Here is a 24,359-nt window from a genome sequence, read left to right as displayed (position 1 = left end):
GAATTTATGTTGATTTAAATCCCATAGCTGCAAGTTGATGTTTAATTACAACTTGGTCCAGATTTGGAGTAGCGCTTAGTCTGGGAACTCTTAAATTAAAGACATTTTCCTGTTTTTCCTGGATTTATTTAAAATCTACGCTGCTGATTTATGAAAAGGCGTAGTTTGATAATTATCTGAGTCACCGACGAATTACCCACTTTTAACCATTTTTATATAATAAGCAAAGCTCCTATTTTTCCTTCATTGCAGACCGTTTACAACTTGCATTAGAATTACTTAGATTTCTTATGTGGTCTGCAAAGAACCCTTTTGCTGACTAAGAACACAAAATTCAAGCGGAGTAGCAGCACACAATATATAAAATTGAGTTTTTCCATCATTTCAACGTTAATTGCTTTCTGTCTCGTAAAGGTACGCAACGTGCATTAATCCCAACTGGCAATTACAATTTTTCTCTGCAACGTGACGTCTTAGGTATACGTTATAGCGCTAAAAAAACGTTAATTCTGATGATGATGTTAGACGCGCACAGCGCAAACGGTGAACTGGCTGGCTATGAGCATAATTAAAACGTAACACGACATATTCACATGCACTTGCTCATGAAATACGAGCAAACATTCAACTCGAAAAATAAAGCAACCAAAATCGTGAATAAGTAGTGTCAAAAGTAAGTTTGCTCGGCATTTCACACTTTTACAGTTAACATGACATGTGATGTATCTCAACGGATTGCAGCAAATTTATCCGTCCAACAGCCGGCCACCATCTTTTTCATCTTATGTTGGGATCCATTGCAACGTTTACCTTTGACTTGCATTATGACTTTTGATAGTTGCATTATGAAGATGTCCCGGCCATGTTACGCTCTTGATATTCTTGATAGCTCTGATGAATAGTAACAGGATTACAGCAACACGGATTCTTCTTCATTTAAGTGGTTTTTCTGAATGCTAGAAGAGGTTGTGAAGTATGGAATGCTATTCAAGAGCAAGTCTAAGCGACTGTAGCAACATTATAATTTATCCCGTCAAAATTAACGCAAGCGCGAAGCACATTACCCTGGCTGGTATCTTCGGTAGGTAAACTACGCAAGTGGCGGGTAATTTCCACTTTTGTTGAGTGGTTGGCCATCACCCGTGAACGACTTCATGGATATCATGAATGTCAAAAATTCTTGGGCTTACGGATTTATTCTAGAAGGGAGACATCCTGGATTTCATGCTTCATAGAAGTAGGTAGTATGCAAAAATATGATTCATTTATTTCGAGTTTTTCAACCAATCCAAAATTTATTTTTCTATAATTCCTTTTTTATTCATACAGGTTTTCAGTGTCATCCCAACTGCAAAAAAAAACTAACCTAAGTTAAAAAAGTGGAATATGTATGTTGGGTGCTTGTGAGAGCGTAAAAAGCGGTAAAGAAATCCTCAAAGCCGCAGAAACGCAAATATCCATAACGATAGAATACTGAGCAACCAACATAAATGCACGAAACGTATCCCGCTGGGTGATCACCGACAGGCGCACATCGCGTGTAAATTACATCTTAAGTCGGCTGTACACATCACCGGCGGATATTTGATATATACATAATCACAATCGTATATGAAGATTAGGATTATGATGAGAATGAAAGCATAACGCTTCACCGAGATTACCTTCGTTGATAAAAAGACTAAAAAAAATAAAATTCTCATTTTGAAGGGTTTACCATCAAGAATATTTTTGCTGCTATGTAGAATGAGGAATATTACTAATAACCCGGTGTAAAAGTTGTCATTTTATTGTTTAATTAATGACAATCAAGTTTCTAGTAGCAAATATTGCCATAACATTTTTGTAATTGTTTAATTAGTTGATTTAATTTGGTGTTTGCTTCCAAACCCTTAAAAATCCAACGTTGACAAATAAATAAAAGTTTTCCTGTTGTTGCGTATAAATGTTCTAAAAATACCTACCATAATATTAGCAAATTAGCAATGCAACAAAAATACATAATATTTTCTGATGATTTTATTGGTTGCAGATGAAATCAAAAGCAACATTGTATTACACAGCAATGAAACTGACAATAACCGTAAGTTGGTTGGCAAGCGGTCACTCGGTTGGGTTTTTGAGCCCAGTAGGCAACAGGCTTTACTACTGGTATTGTCGCGTACACTTCATTGGATAAATATTAATTAAATTTAACTGTTTTAATTAAATAAATATCACGCAGCGATGCAAATGGCGATGGTTTTCCACTCGCGCCTGCCGATTGCCGAATCCCCGGCCGACCGTCGACGGGCGCCGCATGTTCCTATCATCATTATCGTAACAAATGGTAAAATATTGTCAATTCTAATGTTGAAATAGCTTCTGCCTTGGCTTCTTTGCTGAGCTTCTTGGTATCGTGCGCGCTTCATTCCTTGGAAGCGCCAAGGGAATTTGTTTTATGATCGTGCACTGTCGTGCGCATACTTTCATTTATTTATGACAAACTATTATGTGATACGAGATAATATACCAAGTGTATCGAGAACCAACCAATACATCTAAGTAAGATCTATAGGCAATCATTTTGTTCGCTAAAGGTTATAAACACTATTTTCGGGAGAATTATTCAATAACCTAACCTAACATAACTTAACCTAACTTAACCAAACCTAACACAAACAAATTTATTAATGTATAAATTATCAATGGAGCAATAGAGCAATGGAGCAATTGATAAGCAAATGATTTGAATCATACTAAAAATACGATTTAAAAATATTGTGTGAAAAGAATTTAAAAAATTAAAATAAAAAAATGGTTTTATGAGACATAAAATGAAGTACTCTGTCTTTAAACGCACATCAACTCATCGTAATTACCTGCATATTTGTGTTAATCGAACTTTATGACTAAGGAGCATTGCACATTTACAGCACTGCGATGCATATGTGCTTCCTCAATAACCCTAATCTCATTGTCGACGGCCGAGAAAAGCTGTCGGTAAATGCTTTATATTCTCTGTTGATTAACGTTGTTACCGATTTTATTCTGGTAAACCGGCGTCGAGTTTGCTCTCAGTTGTCGCCGCTGGTAAGTGCAGTCATTTTATCTCCACGCCTATCTGATTTTAATTACTTAATAACTGGATAGATTTCACAGACTACTTCATTTCTTCTAAGAAACGAAGGAAATTCTGATATGATACAGCACTTTCATGGTGATTGATATTAATGGACTGCCATTTCGATTCGTTTGTTTACTTTGACGCGCCGATCATTGACTTTCTATGTAGACTACAAAATAATGTACCTAATAAAATTTACTCGACGTCATCTCGTAAATCCATCTGTGATTTTAATTTTTATTCAATTTTATCGTTTAATGCACCATTTCATATCCAACAGACGCTCGCGTGTTTTAAAAATTTGTGTGCCCCTTCGTCGCCTTAAATGTTCATTTCGCCACCGGTTTTATCTTAATTTCGCTCCTTGTCCAAGCGTTATTTGAGTTTATTTTAACCGCCTTTAAACGTTCTTAACGCGCCTTTAGTTCGGTTTATGATGACGCATATTCGACCGACATCATTTTTGTTTCGGCGCGTTGCATTATAATAAAACTTTTATAACCGGAATTTCTTAAAGCGAAATTATCGCGTCGTGAGATTGTATCGCGTGGCCCACAATATCCTTTATTATGCGGCTATTATTGACGCTGGTTTTATTATATTTGTTTTTACGTGTTCTGTAATTAGGTAATTTAGGCCGTGAAGCTGTTTTTGTATCGTCTGCATTTTTTGCTATATAAAGAATTAGTTTTATTTCCTCTATTATTTCATGCAATGATATAGTGTTAATGCTTAAACTTGCTTAAACTAAGGAATAATGAAATCACTATTTTGATAATATCATTTTCATTTTAATTGAAATCGAAATATGGGGGCAATTCGCACATTTGTGTGAGCAAATAATTATGTTTGTTAGTATTTTCCCAATTTGTATTTCTATGCTAAATTGTTAATGTACTTAGATAAATTAATTATTTCCGGAAAAACGTATTCCTTAAATGTATTTATTAGCACGGAATTTTAATACTTTGTTATGTTTCCCATGCTGTATAAAAACAAATTTGATTGTGTCTTCCATGAGAGGTTCATTGGAATGGACAGACGGAATGCCATTACGTGTGTGCCGGAATCAAGATAGCACGGCGTGTACCTCGCATGTCATAGGTCACACCACATGCTGTCATCTTCTGCTTGGCGGACGGACGGACATTGATAGCACAAAACTCCAGAACTTCAGAGGAGCAGAAGCACCTCACCATCAAGGCAACGCGCAAGAAAAGTGAGACGTCGCCCGTACCAAACGTTGGCGCTTGTATCATAACTCACTTTTCTGCTGCTTATCTGATCTAAGTGATAAAAATTACTTAAATCACATCCCACATATTTAAACCTTTACAAAGCCCCACATGACTTTTCTGCATTTTATTATATTGTATTATCTAAAATATCTCTAAATCGAGCCGAAAAAGTTTTCGTGTTTGTTCTCATACGAAATTGTGAGGGTGCGCTGAACAAATGATATCATCTTTAACAGTCCAAAAACACATTGGATTGCGACAATATGATTTGGCTATTAGCAAGCAAACCCCATTAAACCTACTCGTGTACCTCAATAATAAAAATGTTCATAAAACTCCCCAAAAATATTGAAAAACTCTTATTTTGCTGAAGGTTTTACTGCTTTTTTGAAACTAGGGTGAGAAAAAACTAAACATAAAATCGGGTGTGATTTTTTTTGTTTGCTGCTTTTTTAGATAAAATAGTTTGTAACATCTAACTTGCATGAAATGGGTTTCATGTCGTTGTCGGCAATAAATGGCTTTGTTTATTGGTTTTGCGGACACCACGGCAACTGGCGCCTAAACGACCTGACCGTTCTGCCCCTCGGCATGTATAAGCGAACAACCCCAGATTTTATGGTCGTAGGGCATAGACATACGATCGAATGTTATCAATATGTTTTAATGGTTTCTTCCTTTTCTTGCATGCACCACGTTGTGTCCAGGAACGTGTGCCGCATGTACTCGAAACGCATAGAGAAAGAGACGAACAGCGGGCAGGAAACGGGATAGGGTAGGTGTCGGAACGGGCCTAAATTGGCTCAATCACGTGCATATGTTCCGACTAACAGGGATCCAAGAACGCGAACGTTGTCGAGGTGTCTAGGGAGCGTTTCGCCGCTAAGGGGATCTTATTTCATGAAGGGGATAATTTCTTCTATAAATTTTTTTATAGATAGTACAGTTTTGCCATATAACGGAGAGAAGTCGAAGTTGGGCAGTTACTTTGATTGGACCACTATCATATCTTGAAAACTGAGTAATGTATTATTATAATAATAAAATTACGTTGCATAGTCCCTGCAGAACATAATATCGTGAATTCAGCTTGTTTCCAAGCGAAACAAGGCAGAAAATGTCAATTTTAATTCAATGAGAAAAGCATAAACAAATTTGGTTAGAGGGACATCAAATGTCATATTTGAATGCACATTTTTTGTTATTATTTTGCAAAGTTTTATCCAAAGTTTGTACATTAGAGGAATAAAAACACAGTGATGCACAACAAAAAATATTATAAAGAAAATTACAATATCAAATACTCCAATTCGATTTTACACATTAGTTATGAAAGAAACATGTGTTGCGTGTTTCGTGTCACCCAAAATCATTAACTGTCTTCAAAGCAGACGCCCAAACTACGCAACATGTTTGATTGTACGTGGATGTAGGCCAGGCGGCGGGCTGTCGAAAAACAAAGAAGACAACAAAAGTATTAAACACCACAGACGCCGGCATCAAACCGCTAAGAGACCACATTACAGCACAAGCAAACGACGAAAGCATAGAAAGCATTAAGTGAAATCCGATATTTCTATACACCACGTTTCAACGCACAGAAGTCATGGAAGACGCAAAACTAACATCAACGTGCTCAGTGGCGATAATGTCAAAGGGTCCTCGGAGATGGAACTTGTGGCGTATCGATGACTGAAAGTCTCGACTCAAATCCGGCACGAATTCATCACGCAGTCACCGACAATCTTCACTACAAAATGAAAAATTTCAACCTCCGGACAAAAATAAGTCACGCTGAGACGCTGACAAGTTACACGTTGATTTATACAAACACATAGGTACGTATGCACCTATCTTGCAACTTTTTATCAACATCTAATGTCTAAGCAAATATTTACTTTGTCTTTCGTTTCATTTTTTTAAGTTAGAACATCGTATTAGGTAAATTAATCATTCAGAAAGTTCCGAAGAAACTTTTAGTGAGATTTCCTTAATCTCATGTTACCTATATTTGCATGTTTTGCACAAAAATCAACAAATAAATCATAAATTCCCCAAAAATTCGATAATTCATCTTGGCGGACCAAATGGCGTGACATAAAGCGGTCGGCTTTGCATCTTTCGTCTCGTGCGTGTGGTAGTCTTTGAATACAGAAAACGAAGCGCTCCGTGGCGCTTTATTAAAAGGACGTGCCTCTCAAATAACATAAATTCACATGGAATGCGACAGTGGCATATTTCCGTTCATTGATTTAGAACATGTTTCGTGATATATTAGCAATATGTTGCTCGTACTACATGTGTACCATGCTACATTACCTAAAATATTAGAAAATAAAGGTCTAAAAAGCAAATGATACAAATCCACGTGGTAACGTGGTACCTAGGTACTTTTTTTTCTGCGAAAAACTTAAATTTACAAGCGGCTGTAAAATATGCACTAAAATTACGCGCGAAATGATTTAATTGGCTTCAATCTCTGTTGCGCACCTAAACCAGAATATTCCCGACCGGAAGTTGTCCCATTTATAACATTCTAAAACTTGTAAATTGTTATGTTCAGTGATTTTCATGTTATTTCGTCAATTTTGCAAATCAAAACACTGATCATCTCATGGAAATTTTTGATTACATAGAACACACACTTTGCGATTGAACGGGTGCAGTGTTGACAGGAAATAAAGTGGGGATGAAAGTATGGGGATGATTTTTTCAATATAACCACCCTTCAGTTTGCGTCAGAAAGGGAAAAAATCCGTGTGCGCCGACTCCACGAAAAACACTCGTCGAGAACTGGCTATCTATCGTTTCGCTCATCTATAATCCAGCGACGCGCGCGTGGTTAGGGTGGGTACGCGGGGCGGAGCATATCGATCGTGCCGGGCGTGGCCTCCTTGGCACTTCAGCATCCTTGGGTCCAGATGCCGGCTGCTCGAGAGATCTGCTAGCCCGCTGCCGCACGTATGCCGCAGTTGTTTGAGTCGCACCGTCGGAAGTTAAACGCTAGAATACTGTGTCACGTTGTGGTGGAAAAAGTGCAGTGTGGATTTATTGAAACCCCAATGAAACCCTGACGATTTTCGGACATTTGTAGGGCTTAATGACAATGTGTTGATTGAAAGACAAACAAATAACACCTGAATAATATATATAAGTCCGTTTTGTGTATTTAATAAGGGGTGAAGTTGAATTCGACTTGGTGAAATCTATGTAAGTGCAAGGATACGAACTATATTTGACGGTAAAACAAAGGTAAATCTAAATTACGCTTAATATCTACATTTGAGTGGTGCCATCTAGAGTAGAGTAGTCAAGAAGCATAAATTTTCCAAAGTGTTTGCGTTATGTAGCTTACATATCAAATTACTAAACACATTATTCATTCGTAAATTAAAATGAACATTTATTAAAATTACCATCCGTAATAGACCCATCTAAATATAACATGCCTTGGATTATTACATAATTTATGACACTCATTCATACCTGTTGTAGCGGACAGACAAATGCACACCGTAAGCGACCCTAAACGCAGCGACAAAGAACCACACTGATGATTTCAGGTCTTGCTTTAATTAAAATGATAGGCATCTTGTAAAGATCTACCTTTTTTATTCTTCTAGCCAATTCCATTTTTGTACCGCGAGAAATAATTTTAATTAAATTGTTTTGCTTACGCATATTTTCTTTACATTAATTGATGCACCTAGGTACCTACCTACCTACCCTACACATTCAAACGTTATATTGATAGCTATTTGAGAAAAACAAGCAAATTTGGGTGCCAAAAAGTAATTAAACATAAATATGCACTGAATTACCAAAACAGGTGATTTTTTTTATTACTTAAATGGTTTGACAGTTTATCTCAAAGCCTCAAGCACTATAAGTTACAATTGGTTACAATTAGGTATAGTTTTAATTGCATATCTCATATGTTGTGAAAAAAATTGCCCATTCAAAAAGAAACATGCTTCTAAAGCGGATGTTATTCATAACATTGTTCATTGCTCCTTCTTTCCAGCGGCTGATAATCATTTATTACGTTTTCAGTGATGCGAATGCACGAATGCGCTGGCAAAACAACGAAATAATGCATTAATGAATTAATTCGTTTGCCGCAATGACGAAGATAGGCGTAGCTTTGCTGATGCTAACGCCCAAACATAAACATCACTGCATAATTGTAGATACAATCCGAATATAAGTGTATGTATGACTGATTCCTATACGCGCATAAGTATTGCTAGGCATATCGTGGAATCAAAGGAAAAAGGGTGAATAATTTAGCTGCGCGCCGTTAAATAGACCACTTTGTTGGGGTACGATCGGGCGCTATAATTGTCTTAGAATTCTGTTACATCTGTGTTTAGTGCCGAATTAATTAAAATTGTGCATACTTTATATTATTCATAACTTTATTTCCAATATCTTTCTTAGAAAGCATCATTTTTATGTTTGGTTGAATCTTGGAAGAATTAGCTTAAAGTTAATTAGTTCTGAGTTGTAGTGAAGTGGTTACAGTTAGCGGTTTCAAAACTTTTTAATTTTTTCTCCAACTTTTTAGAGAATCACCTGCTGCAAATCATGAAAACAAAATTTTGTCATTTGCCGTTTCAATGCAATTTTATAAATGATATACCTAAATGTTTTATACGAGTGTTGCAATCAAAGATATTTGAGTAATTATCAGATCAATTAACAACGGAACACCATCTGAGGTGTTTGCGAATGAAATGCCGCGTTTAGGTCGGCGATTCAAGAATTTGCATGCTAGCAAAAACAAATGTGAAACAAGTAGTCGTGACATTAGGTTACACTTCGGTTTATGAACAAATCTGCATCGAATTTATTGCATCGGTGATAGATTACAAAAAAATATACAAAACAGATTTTTACCATTTGTTGGAAATTTATATTGAAAAATAGAATCCTCGTCATTAAAAAACATTTAAAACCATTAACAAATGTTTAAAACAAGTTGTCGGTTGTTATCGCATATTACACGCGCTTTATGCGCAGCACTTACGCATTTAAAATTTGTTCAACTACTTAAACATAATTGTGTGTGTTAAATTAAGTTTTTTTTCTTGCATTTATAATTACCGAGTCAGACAAATGACGGCCTAAAACATGAATTTTCAATTTACGCGTACCTATAATTTATAATACGTTGTTAAGAATACAAATTGCGCAAACCTGATGTAATCTCTAAATAAATGTTTCGTTCACTCATAACACAACTTTTTGATAGTTATTGTAATATCAAATTAGCATATCTACCCGCAATCTATCATTTGAAATACTTCCGCTGCTGGATAAACAACAATGCTTAATTCCTATAACAAGTCCTGTTTTTATGTCAATTTAACTTGTAATTCTTATGCAAAACCTTACTTTTCTAAAATCCATTTTGAAGTTAGGGGAGAGTTGCTATTCGCGGACCACATAACTTTAAAAACAGTTTTCATAGGCGTTAATAGAAATTTTAACAAATATTAGGATTTACAACAATTTATTAGCAATTAAAGTTGCTATTTCATATAAGTTTTCAATTTTTATGATAACATTTTTCCAAAACCATATAATTTTATATTTATTTACGTATAATTTCTTGAAAAATAATAACCTTTACTACATAAAATCGTTATAAAATAATATTAAAACAAGATGTATAAATATATTTCGTAACAATGATATTCCCTAAAAACTCCTACGCATGTTTCATGGCCCGATTGGTAAATTGGATAATGCTTATAATGAGATTAGCAAAAGGTCGAATGTTACAAATAGGGAAAGTCCCTAAAAAGCAATATAAACTTTACCCGCGATATCAGGATAGTACGAATTAGAAAAAATGCATGACGCCAAATATTTAACGCTAACTTTAAAACATTTTTATCATTTTTTAAAAAGTAAACGGAAATATTATAGCACTACCTCAGATACAGAATATTTATATTAAATCCAGCCAATTAAAATAGTTATACTTACATCAGACAAACAGGCAGTTTTCGTTTTCCTCCTGTTTCTCCAAGGAAAATATTTCGTGTGACTAATTTTTTGTTCCTACTTTATTGATATCAATGGAAGATCACATTTTTACTATGAAATGGCACAAAAGTCTATTCATTTTGGAATAAAACTCGTAGTACAATTTCTGCATTAGCACGCGTTTGGCAGCTTTTTGCTACCTGTATTTATAGTTTTACAGTTTATACAACTTTTGATTAAGCATAATTTCTAAATGCAGTTAGCTAAGGCGCCATAGAGCAAGCGGTATTCACAGTCTGCACGCAATAAATAGGTTAGTATCAGTATCCTACTTTACGATGTGTGATTAACACCGTACATTTCATTTGAGCGGTCTTATTTACGCGTTTTTATGAAACGATATTAGCAAATTAATAGTTCAAATCATGTACCTATAAATAAATGAACCCGCTAACTAATTTTATTTTTATCAAATCTTAAAACAGATGAGGCACGCTTTTTTATTCGCTAGTTCACGGTTTTTTACACAGAATTTTGAGTGCAAATTTGTGGCTTGTTGGTACCTAAGGCAGAGATGTCCCAAGAACTTATGAGCTTCGAAACAGGTTGGCATAGTCGCCACCTTTAAGCAAAAATATTTCTAATTCATGAACTTTTATTAAATAATTGAAAGCATAAAGTAGGTAAAAAGCACATTTTTCAAACTTTTGTCATGGGTCGGGCACCAAATTCTAATATTATTATGTATAATTCATTATTAAATTAACATGAATAATCTCATTATTTTTTTCAATTTGCCCCTGTATTCTCTCTAACTTTCTATTTGACACAATCATTTCTTGTTTACCTTTTGCACAATTTTTAAAGATTCAGTACTTAAACTGTCCGTTAGTAAAATGAAGAAGTGCGCTTATGAAATATCTCTGTTACTTACTACAATTCTATCCTAACCCAGAAATAACTTCACTTCCGTCATCATTTGAGTGATATTCTCGCGATGTTATCTTTTATAAGAAAATTAATTAAATCAGGTACTTGAACAATTTCACAACCACACGCAAACAACACAAACTACAATATACAAAGTATGTCTAGAATCGACAATATTCACATCCCGTGAAATTGAAATTAAAATTCCTTTTTTATTATAACACTGAAATCACCCAATGAAATGTGTAACAATTAATTTCAAAAGTACAGAGAAGAGTTGTGGATGGTACATGCTGGATAGTTGCTTTGAATGCTTATCGATCTGATTTGTTGCAGGTCCATCCGGAAACCAGCGATATGCTGAAAGAGCGCGAATCCGTCGAGCGCGGCGGCAGCTCCCCATGTTCAAGCGTGGGCGGCTCGTCGGGCATTGAGCTGACGACGTGCGGCGGCTGTGGCGGTCGCATTCACGATCGCTACTATCTGCTTGCCGTTGATCGACAATGGCACGCCAACTGCCTCAAGTGCTGCGAATGCAACGTGCCGCTTGACTCGGAGTTGACGTGTTTCGCACGTGATGGAAATATTTACTGCAAAGAAGATTATTATAGGTAAGCTGACGATGCATGTACCTCATTTTTATATCAATTTGCGACCTTAAAAGTTCACAAATATGATTATTGCGGTTAGCGGCGCCATAATGGTGAGTGGGTAAGACAACACAAATGACACGAGTGCATAGGTACTCGGGTCTCAGTATGTTATGACATGCCGATATACAGATAAGTTATTTTAATGGTGACAAACACTATCGCCGGACGGATCGGAAATGAGGAATTATTAAAAACGCACCAGCTGGTCAAGTTCCCTGGAAACTATCGCCTCCGCTCTGCAGGGCTGTCAAGCGCCCATGTAATTCGTATCAACAAATAGGTTCATCCACCACCTCAGTTTTTATTTTGTATTTCTACCGAGTGGACAAGAAAATATTTGTCATAATTATCCGAAAATAGTCCGAAATAACGTCTTGTTAATCTTTTACTTAATACTTACCTATACAACAACATGTGTTTATGTGAAGTGTTTTCCTGCATATTCGAGTTTGAGTGAAGTTGATAGTTAGGATTTTAAAATTGATGCAAAATGTATGATTATTTCAAGGGTAACATGTGTATGTATTATTTATCATCGTACGTTTTGGCTTTTTTGTGGGTGCAACACAGTGAACGAATGTCCTGCTTGCACAGCGTGTGCACACACATCCGACGAGCTGACAGGGCGCACAGTGAACTTGTCAGCTATTGTTGGCTGGCTCTTTAGTGACTCTTTGGGGTTATGGAAAGAGCCGTAGATCTCTACAAGCCGATATCGTTATTGTGCGCCCACATTTCGTACAAACTTGCCCGACTTTACAAAACACTCTTTTTAACAGAAATATCTCACAACTAATGAGAGCAAAACCGCAAAGGAACGCATCGCACGTTACAATGTTACGACACATTCAAAATGATGATTACGATGATGAGTGCGCCTTGAATGCGTTTTGAATGCGGATTGTCCGTGCACATGTGGCACAACAGAATGGAGCAGGCAGTGTGGTGGAATGGAGGCGCCGCTTAAGTGACAATTTAATTATTGAAATCATCGTGAGCGCGTTACGCACATTTATCGGACGCATTCACTGAGACCCTTTAGTTATAGAAAGAAGTTATTTTACACCTTTGCTGTTTACAGTAGAGTGAAATGACAGAAATCGTCACGTAACGAAACGGGGAACACCATTTTTCCGTAAGACGTTTCGTCACAGCACATATTCACCTGGTGTGATAAAAATAAAGTAAATAAATAAATTAAAATTTAGAATTTTAAAAAATCGCAAAGAACTTCGTTTTTAACGGGAGTCCCCCGACCTCACATTTTGTTTGTTCGCGACTTGCTCGAAAATTTGTGACATTGTGCATTAGAAATCTTGAAACACTTTCATGATCCAAATCACGTTACTAGTGATGATTCCATTGAAATGTGATTCATGAATGAAAATAACTGGAATTTGAAATAATGAATCTGGATTTTTAAATGAATTCGAACATTCAACGCCTCTTTGTGCAGCGATTCCAACGCTGCTTTTAATGAAGGAACATGCAATAAATACAAAATTCCATTCGTCCGTTTACGTCCGTCTACACCTGAATAGACGCGTATGTTTTTCAATTTAACAGGACGCAAACCAAAAAAAAAATCGGTAGAATTTTAATGAATCAATACCAGGAACAAGGAATGTTTCCTCATTATTTCGTCTTCTATCCATAACCACGCCGTAATATACAAAGGTAAAATTTATGTGTTCTTCTGTTCTGGTCTAGGAACGATTTAAATCTCACATATAATGACGGATGCATCGCAACACCGTACGCCACATTGAAGCTCCGTTCATTCCATTTATACAACTCCGCATCTCTTCCCATGTGTGCAGAAAAACGATGTCGAGAAAAATGCTCGTCGCCGTGGACGAGTGAATGAATAAAAGTATTTGTTAAAACTTTTTGTTTGCCCATATTTAAATAATGATTGTGTTAAAATAACTAGATAACAACGTCGTTAGGCTCTGCGAGAGACTGAAAAAGAGAAAAAATGTGAAACCAGAGCGTATCCAATTTGTTAGATATAAAACAAAGCTGTCACTGTACAATGCTGTAACTCTTTCGTAAGGCGTTAGACGTTAGATCGTAGACAAACAGTGCGCGGAAGCAAAAGGAAAGAAGAAAAAATCGCAGCGAACTGATTGCAAAAAATGCAGTGTAAATAATGTTGAATTTGCTGACGTCCTCTTTCTAACATGCTTTTGCAAACTGCGCCGCAGGCTGCTACAAAGAAAAGAAAATCTACTAATTGGCTTCCATGTTTTTTCCACTCGGAGATTCTCTCGCCCTCACCGTCTCCGAGGACTGTCGCATTCTTTCGTCGCAAGCCGCTCTCGTTTGCTTCGTTTCGGCTTCAATGACGAAAAAAGCGCCAAGGAGTTGTTGCGAAGAGGAAAAATAGGATTTATGACTAACTTTCAACTAACTAATTGGGTTTAAGAATCAGACCACAGCGCGCACACAATAAAATTCGTACCATGCAGGCTGCGATAGACCCCCACCCTTCCTAAAAAAAGGAAATAACATCGATTCCTCGAACCCAAAAGTTTTTAATTAATTTCGAATGCAATCACGTTTCAACAACTTTTTTTCTATTCGCGCTTTGATGCATGTCATTTAATGTTCATTTTTAATCATATTTATGTAAAAATCATACTTTTATTGGATGTGCTGGCATGTGACTTATTTGGCTTGGATTGGAAAAACATGAAAATGTTTAGTATGAAAACATAAGCCATCGAGTTAATGATAGGTACAGTTGAATGTGTGTATGAGAAGTTGCATACAATGACTGGTAATTTTATAATGTGATTTTTCGGACGGCTGGCGTTGTTATCAAAACATTCCACAAAACACAACAATTGAAGTAGTTATTCATTACAATACCTCTAAGTACAAACAATGTTGTGTTTAAATATCAGGTATCACTTCGTCAATTATGCAGATGTGAAATGTTCTATTTCGTGGTAACATTGAAAATACGGAAGAATCGTTCGATTTTCATGGTTTCGTGATTTCAAAAAATATTTGAACATTTGAACATTACATGCATTACAGTTATTTACATATAATGCTGACAATATTATAACTATTCTCAAAATGTTCAAGAAGGGTAAAATTGAAAAGTGAAATCTGGTTAAAAAGTATTACTAAATGAACTTTATTGGGCTCAATATTATTATCAAACAGAAAAATGATCACTAAATTGCTCTACGCCTTCCAATATCGCAATTTGCTTTAAAATACACTACATCTATTGCTATTTATTAGCAATTTGACCGCGTTTTTGCCTCTATGAAACGGCAATAAATGTGGTAATAGCACATAATTTGATAGACTTGATTTGATAGAGAAGTGCCGACAAATCAATTTTGCGCCCAACACGTCGGCGTTCATTATGCAAATTCAATTACACAAAATTATATAACATAAAATCGCACATCGCACACGACGCACCGGATGGCAAAAAAATGCTACCATCATAAGCGACCTCTAATCAGGTGCACCTAGTTACATGCACTTCACGCAATTAGGCAGCAAACAAAAGACGCACGAGGGACAAAAAGTTCGTTAAAATAAATTGATTCATCGGCCGTTCTCGCGCTCACGACCGTCAAACGTGCTATATTATTATCCGCGCTTTGTCAGAGTTTTTATAATGATTTGAAGCGATATTTCAGGCGCAATATGTGTAAAATAACTAGTAAGAAAATATGCTCGTTAATATTATCCAATATAATCCCTTTAACGGTCCGTTTTCCGTTCAACAGAAAAGCGCCAGTTTGAATATTATATTTTTTGATAATGTTCGTATTTTTTCTTAGGAATTTTTTTGTTATATTCAACTAAAGAAGATATTGTTAACTATATATAAATGTGAAATAAGCACACCCTCAAGTTTTAGATAATTTCGGAAATGATTATCGTAATATTTAAATTCAAATTACAATAGAAAAAAATATTTAATGCTACTCGTTGAAAAATGGGAAAAAATAATATTCGAGATTACGTGCACTAAATAAAAGCCTATTCGACTTACTTAATAATGTTAAAAATTGTTCCTTTTATTTTTGTGTTTTTAGAGGCGTTTATCAATTTATAACTTGTACTTAAAACGTACACCAGCATTAATTGGTGATAATACATACTGGATTTTTTTCTTGGCCTCCACAGGATGTTTGCCGTCACACGATGTGGCAGATGTCATGCCGGCATATCTGCGAATGAATTGGTGATGCGCGCCAGGGATCTAGTCTATCATCTACACTGTTTCTCCTGCATGTCCTGCGGTATTCCGCTTTCCAAGGGCGATCACTTTGGCATGCGCGAGGGACTTATTTATTGCAGGTAATTGACAGCACCATTTATACATTTTAAATATTAGTACCTACCTACATTTTATCATCGATATCTATAATGTATATTCATATGAGTTTGTTTATTTAATAGGCCACATTATGAGCTGCTCGATTTGTGCGACCCGACGAATGATCCAATGGATATGGTATATCGAGGCAGCGAATCACCCGGTTACTATCCACCATCAACGCCACCGCACCAACATCATCAAAAAGGTCGACCCAGAAAACGAAAGCTTGGACCTGGTAACGTTTCGCCACCTTGCGGCGGCGAACTGCCGATGGCCATGCGGATGGCACAGGTTACTTTAGGTAACTATATAAAATCCCATATTATCGTTCTATTTTGAAGTGGTGCAAAGTATTATGAGAAAGGCGTTAAATAGAATAAATACCGACGATTGGAATTTTTATTGTTAATAGGTATCACTTTGAATGGTCGTGTGGTTTTAATTTTTTTGCACTCCAGCGCCAATCGCAGCCGAGCCGGTTCGGTGGCGATGAAATTTTTCGAATCGGTATTGCCAGTGATCAAGAGACATGTCGCATGTCGATGATGATGATGAGAGATGGGAAATACGTTGGCAATTTTTACTGAGAATCAGCATGTAGCATGGGAATACGTTGGGAAACTTGGCGATAGAATCGTCGCATCAGGATCTCCCGACTAAGGCGATCGGCCATTTTCCAGCGCGTTGATTTTTTGCGGTCGGCAAAAACTGGTAGTCGAGTTTTTAGCGGAAATTGTTACGATGCGATTTGAGAAATGGTACTAATAACAAAAACACTCGCCTTATGCCAGCTAAGAAATTGTTCAGCTGCGCCGAGAATGAAATATACCCCTTTTTAATTCCAGGCAACGCTTATCATCGTGCCGCACATTGCTTTGCCCGAGTGCAGCGAATTGCGATAATTAAGAAGCGCGCAATTTCAACGCAATAAACGCGCGTGACTCTCAAGGGGACGATTTTATTTATTTGTAGCTACGTTGTAGCAATATCAATAAGATATCAATAAAAAGAAATAAGTTTTTCGGGTGATGAGCGAGAAAGATGTTTATGTAACGAGTTGAGCTCGACAAGTTTTTGCTCTTGCGCGACATTGGAGCTGCTGTTGGCTGCTGTTGACTGCAATGAAATTTGAAAAAAAAAAAAATTCCCCGGACGAAAGAAGCGCACCGATTCCACCATCAGCAAACATGGTCAAGCAATTACGATGCGCGGTGTTTTGTACGTTAACAAATTATACAAACGGGTGCTCTTCGTCGAGTGATGAACGTGTGACCAGTTGCCACTAAATCAAATGCGTCTTCACAATATTTAACTAATTTTGTGAAGCAAAGAACGACGAAAGCTTCCAGCGTCCATTGCCGCCGCCATTGCTGCAGGTGTCAGTCTACAATAAATAAAATCAGTTGGAATGCGACTGCTTTGACGCTAGATTTGCATTCACATCGCCCGAAAACACATTCGAAGTGGACACACTCAGCAATTTGGTTATTTGAGCGGGCGCGCTTAATCGTCCAGGGTAGCGTCGAAACCAATTGGCTACCGTGTGCGCCGTTATCCAATCGACCATCTAGGCATACTTTTTATCTGTCAAACGGGTCCACCGGGTCCGCCGGTGCGGTTGTCGATGTCGCGTTTGGCCACCCACCGTTTTCAACCGAAAACATATAAATATCCACATATGCTTTTCCTTCTGCATATCTTTCGCTTTACATTGAAGACTCGTTTTCGACCACTGACAATATTCAACTTGGCTCGTTTAGTCTTCGGGACGTTTTGATTTGTACTTGATTTCCAAACAAATTTACACTTCGACAATGAAGGAACTACAAAATCGTTTTATAGAACCGCTCTCGCCTCAGCATTTTGGGATGCATTGCATTGGGTGGTGACTTGTTCCCTTTCTTGGATGTCGCTTCGCGTTTTATATATTATTGTATTTTCAACCTTTTCAGATTGCGTGGTTTTGGGGCAAGGCTGTTGGTCGGTGTCTCTGCGTGCGCCTTGTGTGAATTTACTGTTAATTGGGTGTTTCTGATCTGTGTTTTACGGTCCTTCTGTTTTCTCACACTCGCAGCATCGTACACGCTCACCAGCAGGGTGAGCTGGTGTATTGGATGTTTGTACAGAATGTGTCGTATACAACAAGAGCTGCAAGAACTTGGCCGGGTGTCGAGAGTGTTTTCTTAGAAATAAATGACCCAGGTTCACTCGAATTGAAAACAGTTATCGAGTGGTGTGTGTGCACTCAATAACCCACCAGCTTTGAACTGCGCGTGAATAAAATAAACTGTAGTGTCTTCTTTGCAATGTTTACTGCTTTTTACATGAATGAATATGACGAGAGGCCACTTCAAATCGTAATTTTTTTTTCTTCTAATTTAATGTAAAAAGAAAAGCAATGTTTTTGCAGAGTAACCTACTGTTTGCTCACCTTCTTCTTGGAATCCAATATATCGCACACCGCTGTTCATTGTGCATATCAGATAACACGTCTGTGTTCTTCGGCGCGCACGGACTATTCGTTACTCCTCGCTAATATTTATTTGTATGTTCGTAATCTGCAAATGCGAGTAGCAAAAGTAATGGGCGCAGGCTTAGCCGCGGCGTTGGCATCGTACAGAAATCACTCGCCGGCAGAAATTTGCTTGTAAACATCGTAATCTCACGCTATTACTTTACATAATTATCTTCAATCTTTTTACACCATATACATAACTGCGGCCAAGGGTACGATGTGCTGATGTGTCTTAATGCCACCTTATTAATTCTTTATTGCGATCTCATTCAAATTTAACAACTAGAAGAAGCATACAAGGGCTTTATTAACTGCTGTAACTTTGTTATCATTGTTCTCTGCTTGGAATCCTAACAATCGCACACTGTATGCGCCCCGGAATATTATACACGCATTAAGATAACTAAGATGTGTTTAACCATTGCTTACCGCATTACCATTGCCAGACTCATCGTCGGCCGGCGTGTTATTTGAATTGTCTGGCTTTCTGCGTCTGCTGCGTGCCTGGAAGCGCCTTCGGAATCAAATCAGCAGGCACTCTGACGGATACGCGCTACGCACCATGTGATCGACAATTATTATCCAACATGCTAGCTAATTCTGTTATCTGCAAATTTTAATTCGCCAACGTCAAGCAGTTAGCCGCAACAGACCGGAAGAGACAATGCATGCAAGTCTGGCTAACAAGACAGCCTAGAAATACTCGTAAATAAGAGAAATATGAAAAGAAAAGATATCAATTCAATGCGAGTGTGTGTATTGACTTAATCCTCTTGAAAAGGCTACACGCCACCAATTTGGGCTTTGAGGTGTATTTCGCTTTCGTTTCCCTCTTGTTGGAAGGGGATTGTAGGCTATAGAAATCTAAGTAACTGACTGACTGAATGACGCGAAACTTTCGCAGCTAACGAATGGTGAAGTTGGCGTAGTGTGACGTTTGCGCTAGCGTATTTATTTAGTTTTGCATACGTTTCATTCGAGGACCCTCAAACTGCTGTGAAACAGGAGCGCTGATGAATGTAAAACGTGCGCCCGCTGCGAACTTGTCCGTTTGCCAACAACGCACAAAGAGCGCTGGACGGGGTGATGCGGGGTGCGCCAGAACGATAAAATTGTGCTTCGGCAGGAGTTTGCGCGGAATAACCCTACATACGTGCTCAAGTGCGTTTGTTTGAGTTTACACACCCACACTCACTGGCTATACCTATATTAACAACATATTGATTTGGATGGCTGTGGAAATTCTTTTAATCCAACATTTTATATGAAACCATTTGGAAATGTAGATTGTCCCCTGAAACGCCGTGTTTACTTATGTTATTGAAAGAATATTGACTAGAACCGCATACATTTGAAAATAATTGTAGGTAAACAAGTTTTGCTTCTTCAATTTGCAGAAATGTTACAACAAGGTGATCTTTCATCGGCTAGCATGGATTCTCTCTCATACGATTCGTCTGTAACATCGCCCGCGTCTAGTACTGGCCACCATAATCAGCGCTCCAAACGAATGCGCACTTCATTCAAGCATCATCAACTTAGGACCATGAAAACATACTTTGCTATCAATCAGAATCCAGATGCAAAAGACCTCAAGCAGTTGGCCCAAAAGACGGGATTGTCAAAACGTGTGCTGCAGGTAAATTACATTGACTTTCCTGTCAGCTCTATATTACTTTTTTGTGGTCTAGGTTTGTTTTATAAATGTAATATTTTTCTAGGTGTGGTTTCAAAATGCAAGAGCAAAGTGGAGGCGAAATATAATGCGACAGGAGGGATCACAAAGCGGTGGCGGCACCGGCAACAACAGCAACGGTCAACTTCCACCAGGAGGAACAAACCCACTTATTGACAGTGGCGTTATATCTCACCAAACTTCTCTGGACGAAATCCATCATCATATACATTCTGGCAACTCGCAAACTCTTAATTTCGGAGAGATGTATTAACACCTTGGTTGTAGGGTGTCGTAAAAACAATGTTCCTTCCCAGAAATAGTGATACTCTATAAGTTCAAAGCTTTTTCTCGTAAAATGAGCGTGAGCTGCGTAATTCTAAGTAGGGCATAGACTTAATCCACGCCTACCTGTCTCTCTAGCCATTAAAATAAGAACAAGAAAAGTGCAATTGCATAGATCATGCAAAAATTCCATAATGATTATATTACTTATTGTACGTATTTTGTAAATTGTTTCTAGATAATATTTATTATTTATTTTATGTTAAGCGTGCAGCTCCGTACGTATTCATAATGAATTGCTAAATCTGATTTCGTGAATACTCACATGCGCAATGAATATGATTACACTTATAAATAAATACATAAATGTTAACGTAATTTCATTATTTATCTGTGCACGGTTGGAATAACGACGCATTTGTTAATTCTACTTAATCGAAATATTACAGAATCGTAAATAATTAGTAGACGAATATACGTCGTGTTGCGTATTATTTGAAATGTTGTGATTACTTTGAAATGTCTGTATATAAATAAACCAGCACCAGAATAATGTGTAGCTTTGATTTTGTTGTTTATTTGTAGTTATTAGTTATAATGTAGTTTTTTTTTTAAATTTATTTAGAACAATCCCATATTATTTGTAATATTATGTACATTAAAAAAACCTATCCCAAATAGAACGCACAAAATCACGTGCGGTAAAAAAAGCATTTTCGATCCAGGTGTAGGCTTCTTGAAACCATCCTTCTGGTGAAGCAGCGTTGGTACCATCAATAATGCATATCAATAGTACAAAACATAATGCAAATATCCACAAATTGGTCATCTACAAATTAATATTTTCTTGAATTTAGTTTGTTGTATTTAAAGAAGAAGTCAATAGAATTACTCACCGCTACTTACGGCTTGATTGAATTAGTGTTATATGTATTCTCAAAACTTAAAAAACCTGCTTGTATTTTAAACTTTTATTTAGCAGTGAATTTAGTAATTCTACTTTGCAATATTTTAGAACAAAATATCTTTTAACCGACGTAAATTTACATAATGTTACATTTCTTATCATAGTAATTTATGATTTAAATAGAGTTTGTTGGTACTCTCGGGCCTCTAAACAGATATAAAACATTAAAGTAAATATTAGCAATTAAAAAATATATATACCTATATACGACTAGAGCCCGTGACGGCCCACTTTCGTCATTTTAAAAAACCCTTTGGAAATGCCCTAAAATAACTTTCTAAAGTTAACATTTCTCAAAAAAAATTTAAAAGCATGCTGTACCATTCTGCCATCCTGTATCACACCAAAATGATTCGTGTGTCTTTGATTTAAATGTATTTCAGAATTTGAAATTTCTTATTTGTATGGGATAGCGTTAGACTGAAGATCAAAAGGTTCCTGGTTCAATCCCTGGTTTCGGCACGTTGCTTTTAACCAAGATTTATCGTAATACTGGAAAATTTCGTTTTTATTGTGGTCTGCAAAATAACACCCAGTATCTCCCGAACTATATGACTTTTTTATAGTTTCTCAACGCAATGTTAGAGATAGAGAGTTTCCCTACACGATGCATACATTTGCAACCCCCTAGCACTTTTGAAAATGCTTAAAAGTGCTTTTTAGAAAGTAGCATTTTTCATAAAGTATGTATCGCGTATCTCGTGAAAAAATTGACATTTTTAAAGTTTGTTACCGCCATATTAAAGCTTGAGAGTTCCTCCACACGATGCATACTTTGTCTATCTGCTTGGCCTTTTCGAAGTGCAACAAAACTCTATTTAAAAATTGACATTTTTCAAACTAAAATTAAAACATGGCGCTCAAAACACCCTGTATTTCGCGAACTAATTGAATTTTTTAAAGTTTCTCAAGGTAATTTTAAAGTTCGAAAGTTTCCCTACACAATACATTCCTTTTCAATCTTTTAACCCTTCCGGAAGAGCCCTAGAATGCACTTAAAAAAATGTCATTTTTCAAAATAATTGAAAACATGGTGTGAAAAATACGCCGTATCTTGAGTTTGACCCTGTTGTTCGACCAAAAAATGAATTTTTTGGGACAAAAATAGCTATTTTCGAGGTGCTTTTTAGGGCACTTCTGGAAAGGTAAAGGAGTTAGAAAAATATGGATCACGTAGGGACACTCTCAAACTTCAAGATGGCAATAAAAAACTTTAAAAAAGTCAAATAGTTCTCTAGATACTGCGTATTTTTCACACCATGTTTTCAATTATTTTGAAAAATGCCATTTTTTAAGGTGCATTCAAGGGCTCTTCCGGAAGGGTTCAAAGATTGAAAAGGAATGTATTATGTAGGGAGACTTTCTAACTTTAAAATTGCCTTGACAAACTTTAAAAAATGTAATTAGTTCGCGAGATACACGGTGTTTTGCGCGTCATGTTAAATTTTTTTTTTTAAATATGTCAATTTTTAAAGAGAGTTTTGGGGCACTTCTAAAAGGCTTAGAAGATGGACAAGGTATGCATCGTGGAGAGGAACTCTCGAGCGTTAATATGGCGGTGACAAACTTTTAAAATGACAATTAGATTTATGAGATACTGGGTGTTTTCTACACCATATATATCTTTTGAGAATTTTAGGTATTTCAAGCGAAACATACATTAGTGCATTTCCAAAAAGGTATGTTGGTACTACATTAATAAAATACTATTTTCTTATTTTTTAATTATTTTATTTTTATCAGTTAACAATGAACATTGCAAGATTTATATTTTCACTTAGTTCCAGCCGAACAGAGTGTAAATAACATCAAGAACCTTGTCAACGTCGATTCCCATCTCACGAAGAACATCAGCAACACGTTGAACTTCAGGAAGAGCACGGATTTCATCAAACATCTTGTGAGCTTTGTCACCAGAGATTTTGACCCAGAATTCCTGGAAATCAGCGCTGTTGGAAAGTTTGTCTCCCAAAAGAGCAATAAGTTTGTCAGTGGGGACAAGGGCCTTAAGTTCATCGATGAATTCCCTCATGCCACGGGTAGAGTGAACATTGGCGGATTTGCCAGCGCCGCTGATGATGTCGTGGATCATGGCAATGATGTCGTCAATGTTAATACCAGCCTCCAAAAGGAAAGCCTTGAATTCCTGCCAAGTGGGATGATCATGTACGATCTGCACAAGCTCAGCCCATTCGGGTCCCTGAAGGTATTTCAATGCACGCTGTACTTCGGCATCGGTAGCAATGTACCTCTTTGCAACTTCCCTCATCTCGGCGATCGGGATGAGCTCAACAAATTCATGCAGATCGCTCTGCAAGTCACGGGTTGGGGCGGCAGAAGCCATGCCAAGGGCAGCCACAAGGGCGAAGATAGCGACAAAGGATTTCATCTACAAATAGTAAAAAAAGTATGTAAATTTTATCAGGTTAAAATAAAAATTGTATTGCTTACGGTTGTTGTATGTTAGTCGATCAGAAGGAAACCTCAGACTGAATTCAGCTTCAGTCGTTCCTCAATTTATACTAATTTTGAATCCGAAATAAATCAATAATAAACATCATAAGTGCACTTGATAATATCCGTTCATTTCCAATAGATATAATCTTATCTATAAAAAATAAAACTTTTTTGTATTATGG

The 24,359-nt window shown here is 36.9% G+C and overlaps 2 protein-coding genes and 1 long non-coding RNA gene across 4 annotated transcripts; 1 reads left to right on the top strand and 2 right to left on the bottom strand.

Moving 5' to 3' along the window:
- Positions 1-7,280: 7,280 nt before the first annotated feature.
- LOC135794351 (LIM/homeobox protein Lhx9-like) lies at positions 7,281-21,312 on the top strand. 2 transcript variants are annotated; one of them, XM_065305582.1, is made up of 6 exons: positions 7,281-7,554; positions 11,605-11,879; positions 16,083-16,256; positions 16,359-16,579; positions 20,191-20,432; positions 20,515-21,312. In XM_065305582.1, exons 2-6 carry the CDS (start codon positions 11,626-11,628, stop codon positions 20,740-20,742), a joined length of 1,119 nt encoding a protein of 372 aa, XP_065161654.1. In that variant the 5' UTR covers positions 7,281-7,554; positions 11,605-11,625; the 3' UTR covers positions 20,743-21,312. The 2 variants fall into 2 exon arrangements, with proteins under 2 accessions (XP_065161654.1, XP_065161653.1); XM_065305581.1 differs by having other exon boundaries at positions 7,281-7,596.
- Positions 21,311-21,761, bottom strand: LOC135794352 (uncharacterized). The gene is made up of 2 exons (XR_010548874.1): positions 21,650-21,761; positions 21,311-21,582 (listed from the first exon to the last, which is right to left on the bottom strand). It is a non-coding gene; the product is annotated as an uncharacterized lncRNA (long non-coding RNA).
- Positions 21,762-23,429: 1,668 nt separating this feature from the next.
- Positions 23,430-24,323, bottom strand: LOC135794189 (protein G12). The gene is made up of 2 exons (XM_065305372.1): positions 24,172-24,323; positions 23,430-24,109 (listed from the first exon to the last, which is right to left on the bottom strand). Exon 2 carries the CDS (start codon positions 24,107-24,109, stop codon positions 23,498-23,500), a length of 612 nt encoding a protein of 203 aa, XP_065161444.1. The 5' UTR covers positions 24,172-24,323; the 3' UTR covers positions 23,430-23,497.
- Positions 24,324-24,359: the final 36 nt, after the last annotated feature.

Source organism: Atheta coriaria, unplaced genomic scaffold (assembly GCF_025399875.1).
Source record: "Atheta coriaria isolate IRGN ID8LTWV9N9 unplaced genomic scaffold, Caltech_Dcor_3.1 hic_scaffold_6_pilon, whole genome shotgun sequence".
Taxonomy (NCBI): Eukaryota; Metazoa; Arthropoda; class Insecta; order Coleoptera; family Staphylinidae; genus Dalotia; species Dalotia coriaria.
Note: the sequence above shows the minus strand (reverse complement) of the source record. Positions and strands in the feature narration are given on the sequence as shown.

Coding starts and splice junctions, on each gene's coding strand:
- LOC135794351 (XM_065305582.1), top strand. CDS start 11,626: ATGCTGAAAGAGCGCGAATCCGTCGAGCGCGGCGGCAGCTCCCCATGT. Junction 16,257..16,358: donor GAGGGACTTATTTATTGCAG/GTAATTGACAGC, acceptor TTTATTTAATAG/GCCACATTATGAGCTGCTCG. Junction 16,580..20,190: donor GATGGCACAGGTTACTTTAG/GTAACTATATAA, acceptor TTCAATTTGCAG/AAATGTTACAACAAGGTGAT.
- LOC135794189 (XM_065305372.1), bottom strand. CDS start 24,109: ATGAAATCCTTTGTCGCTATCTTCGCCCTTGTGGCTGCCCTTGGCATG.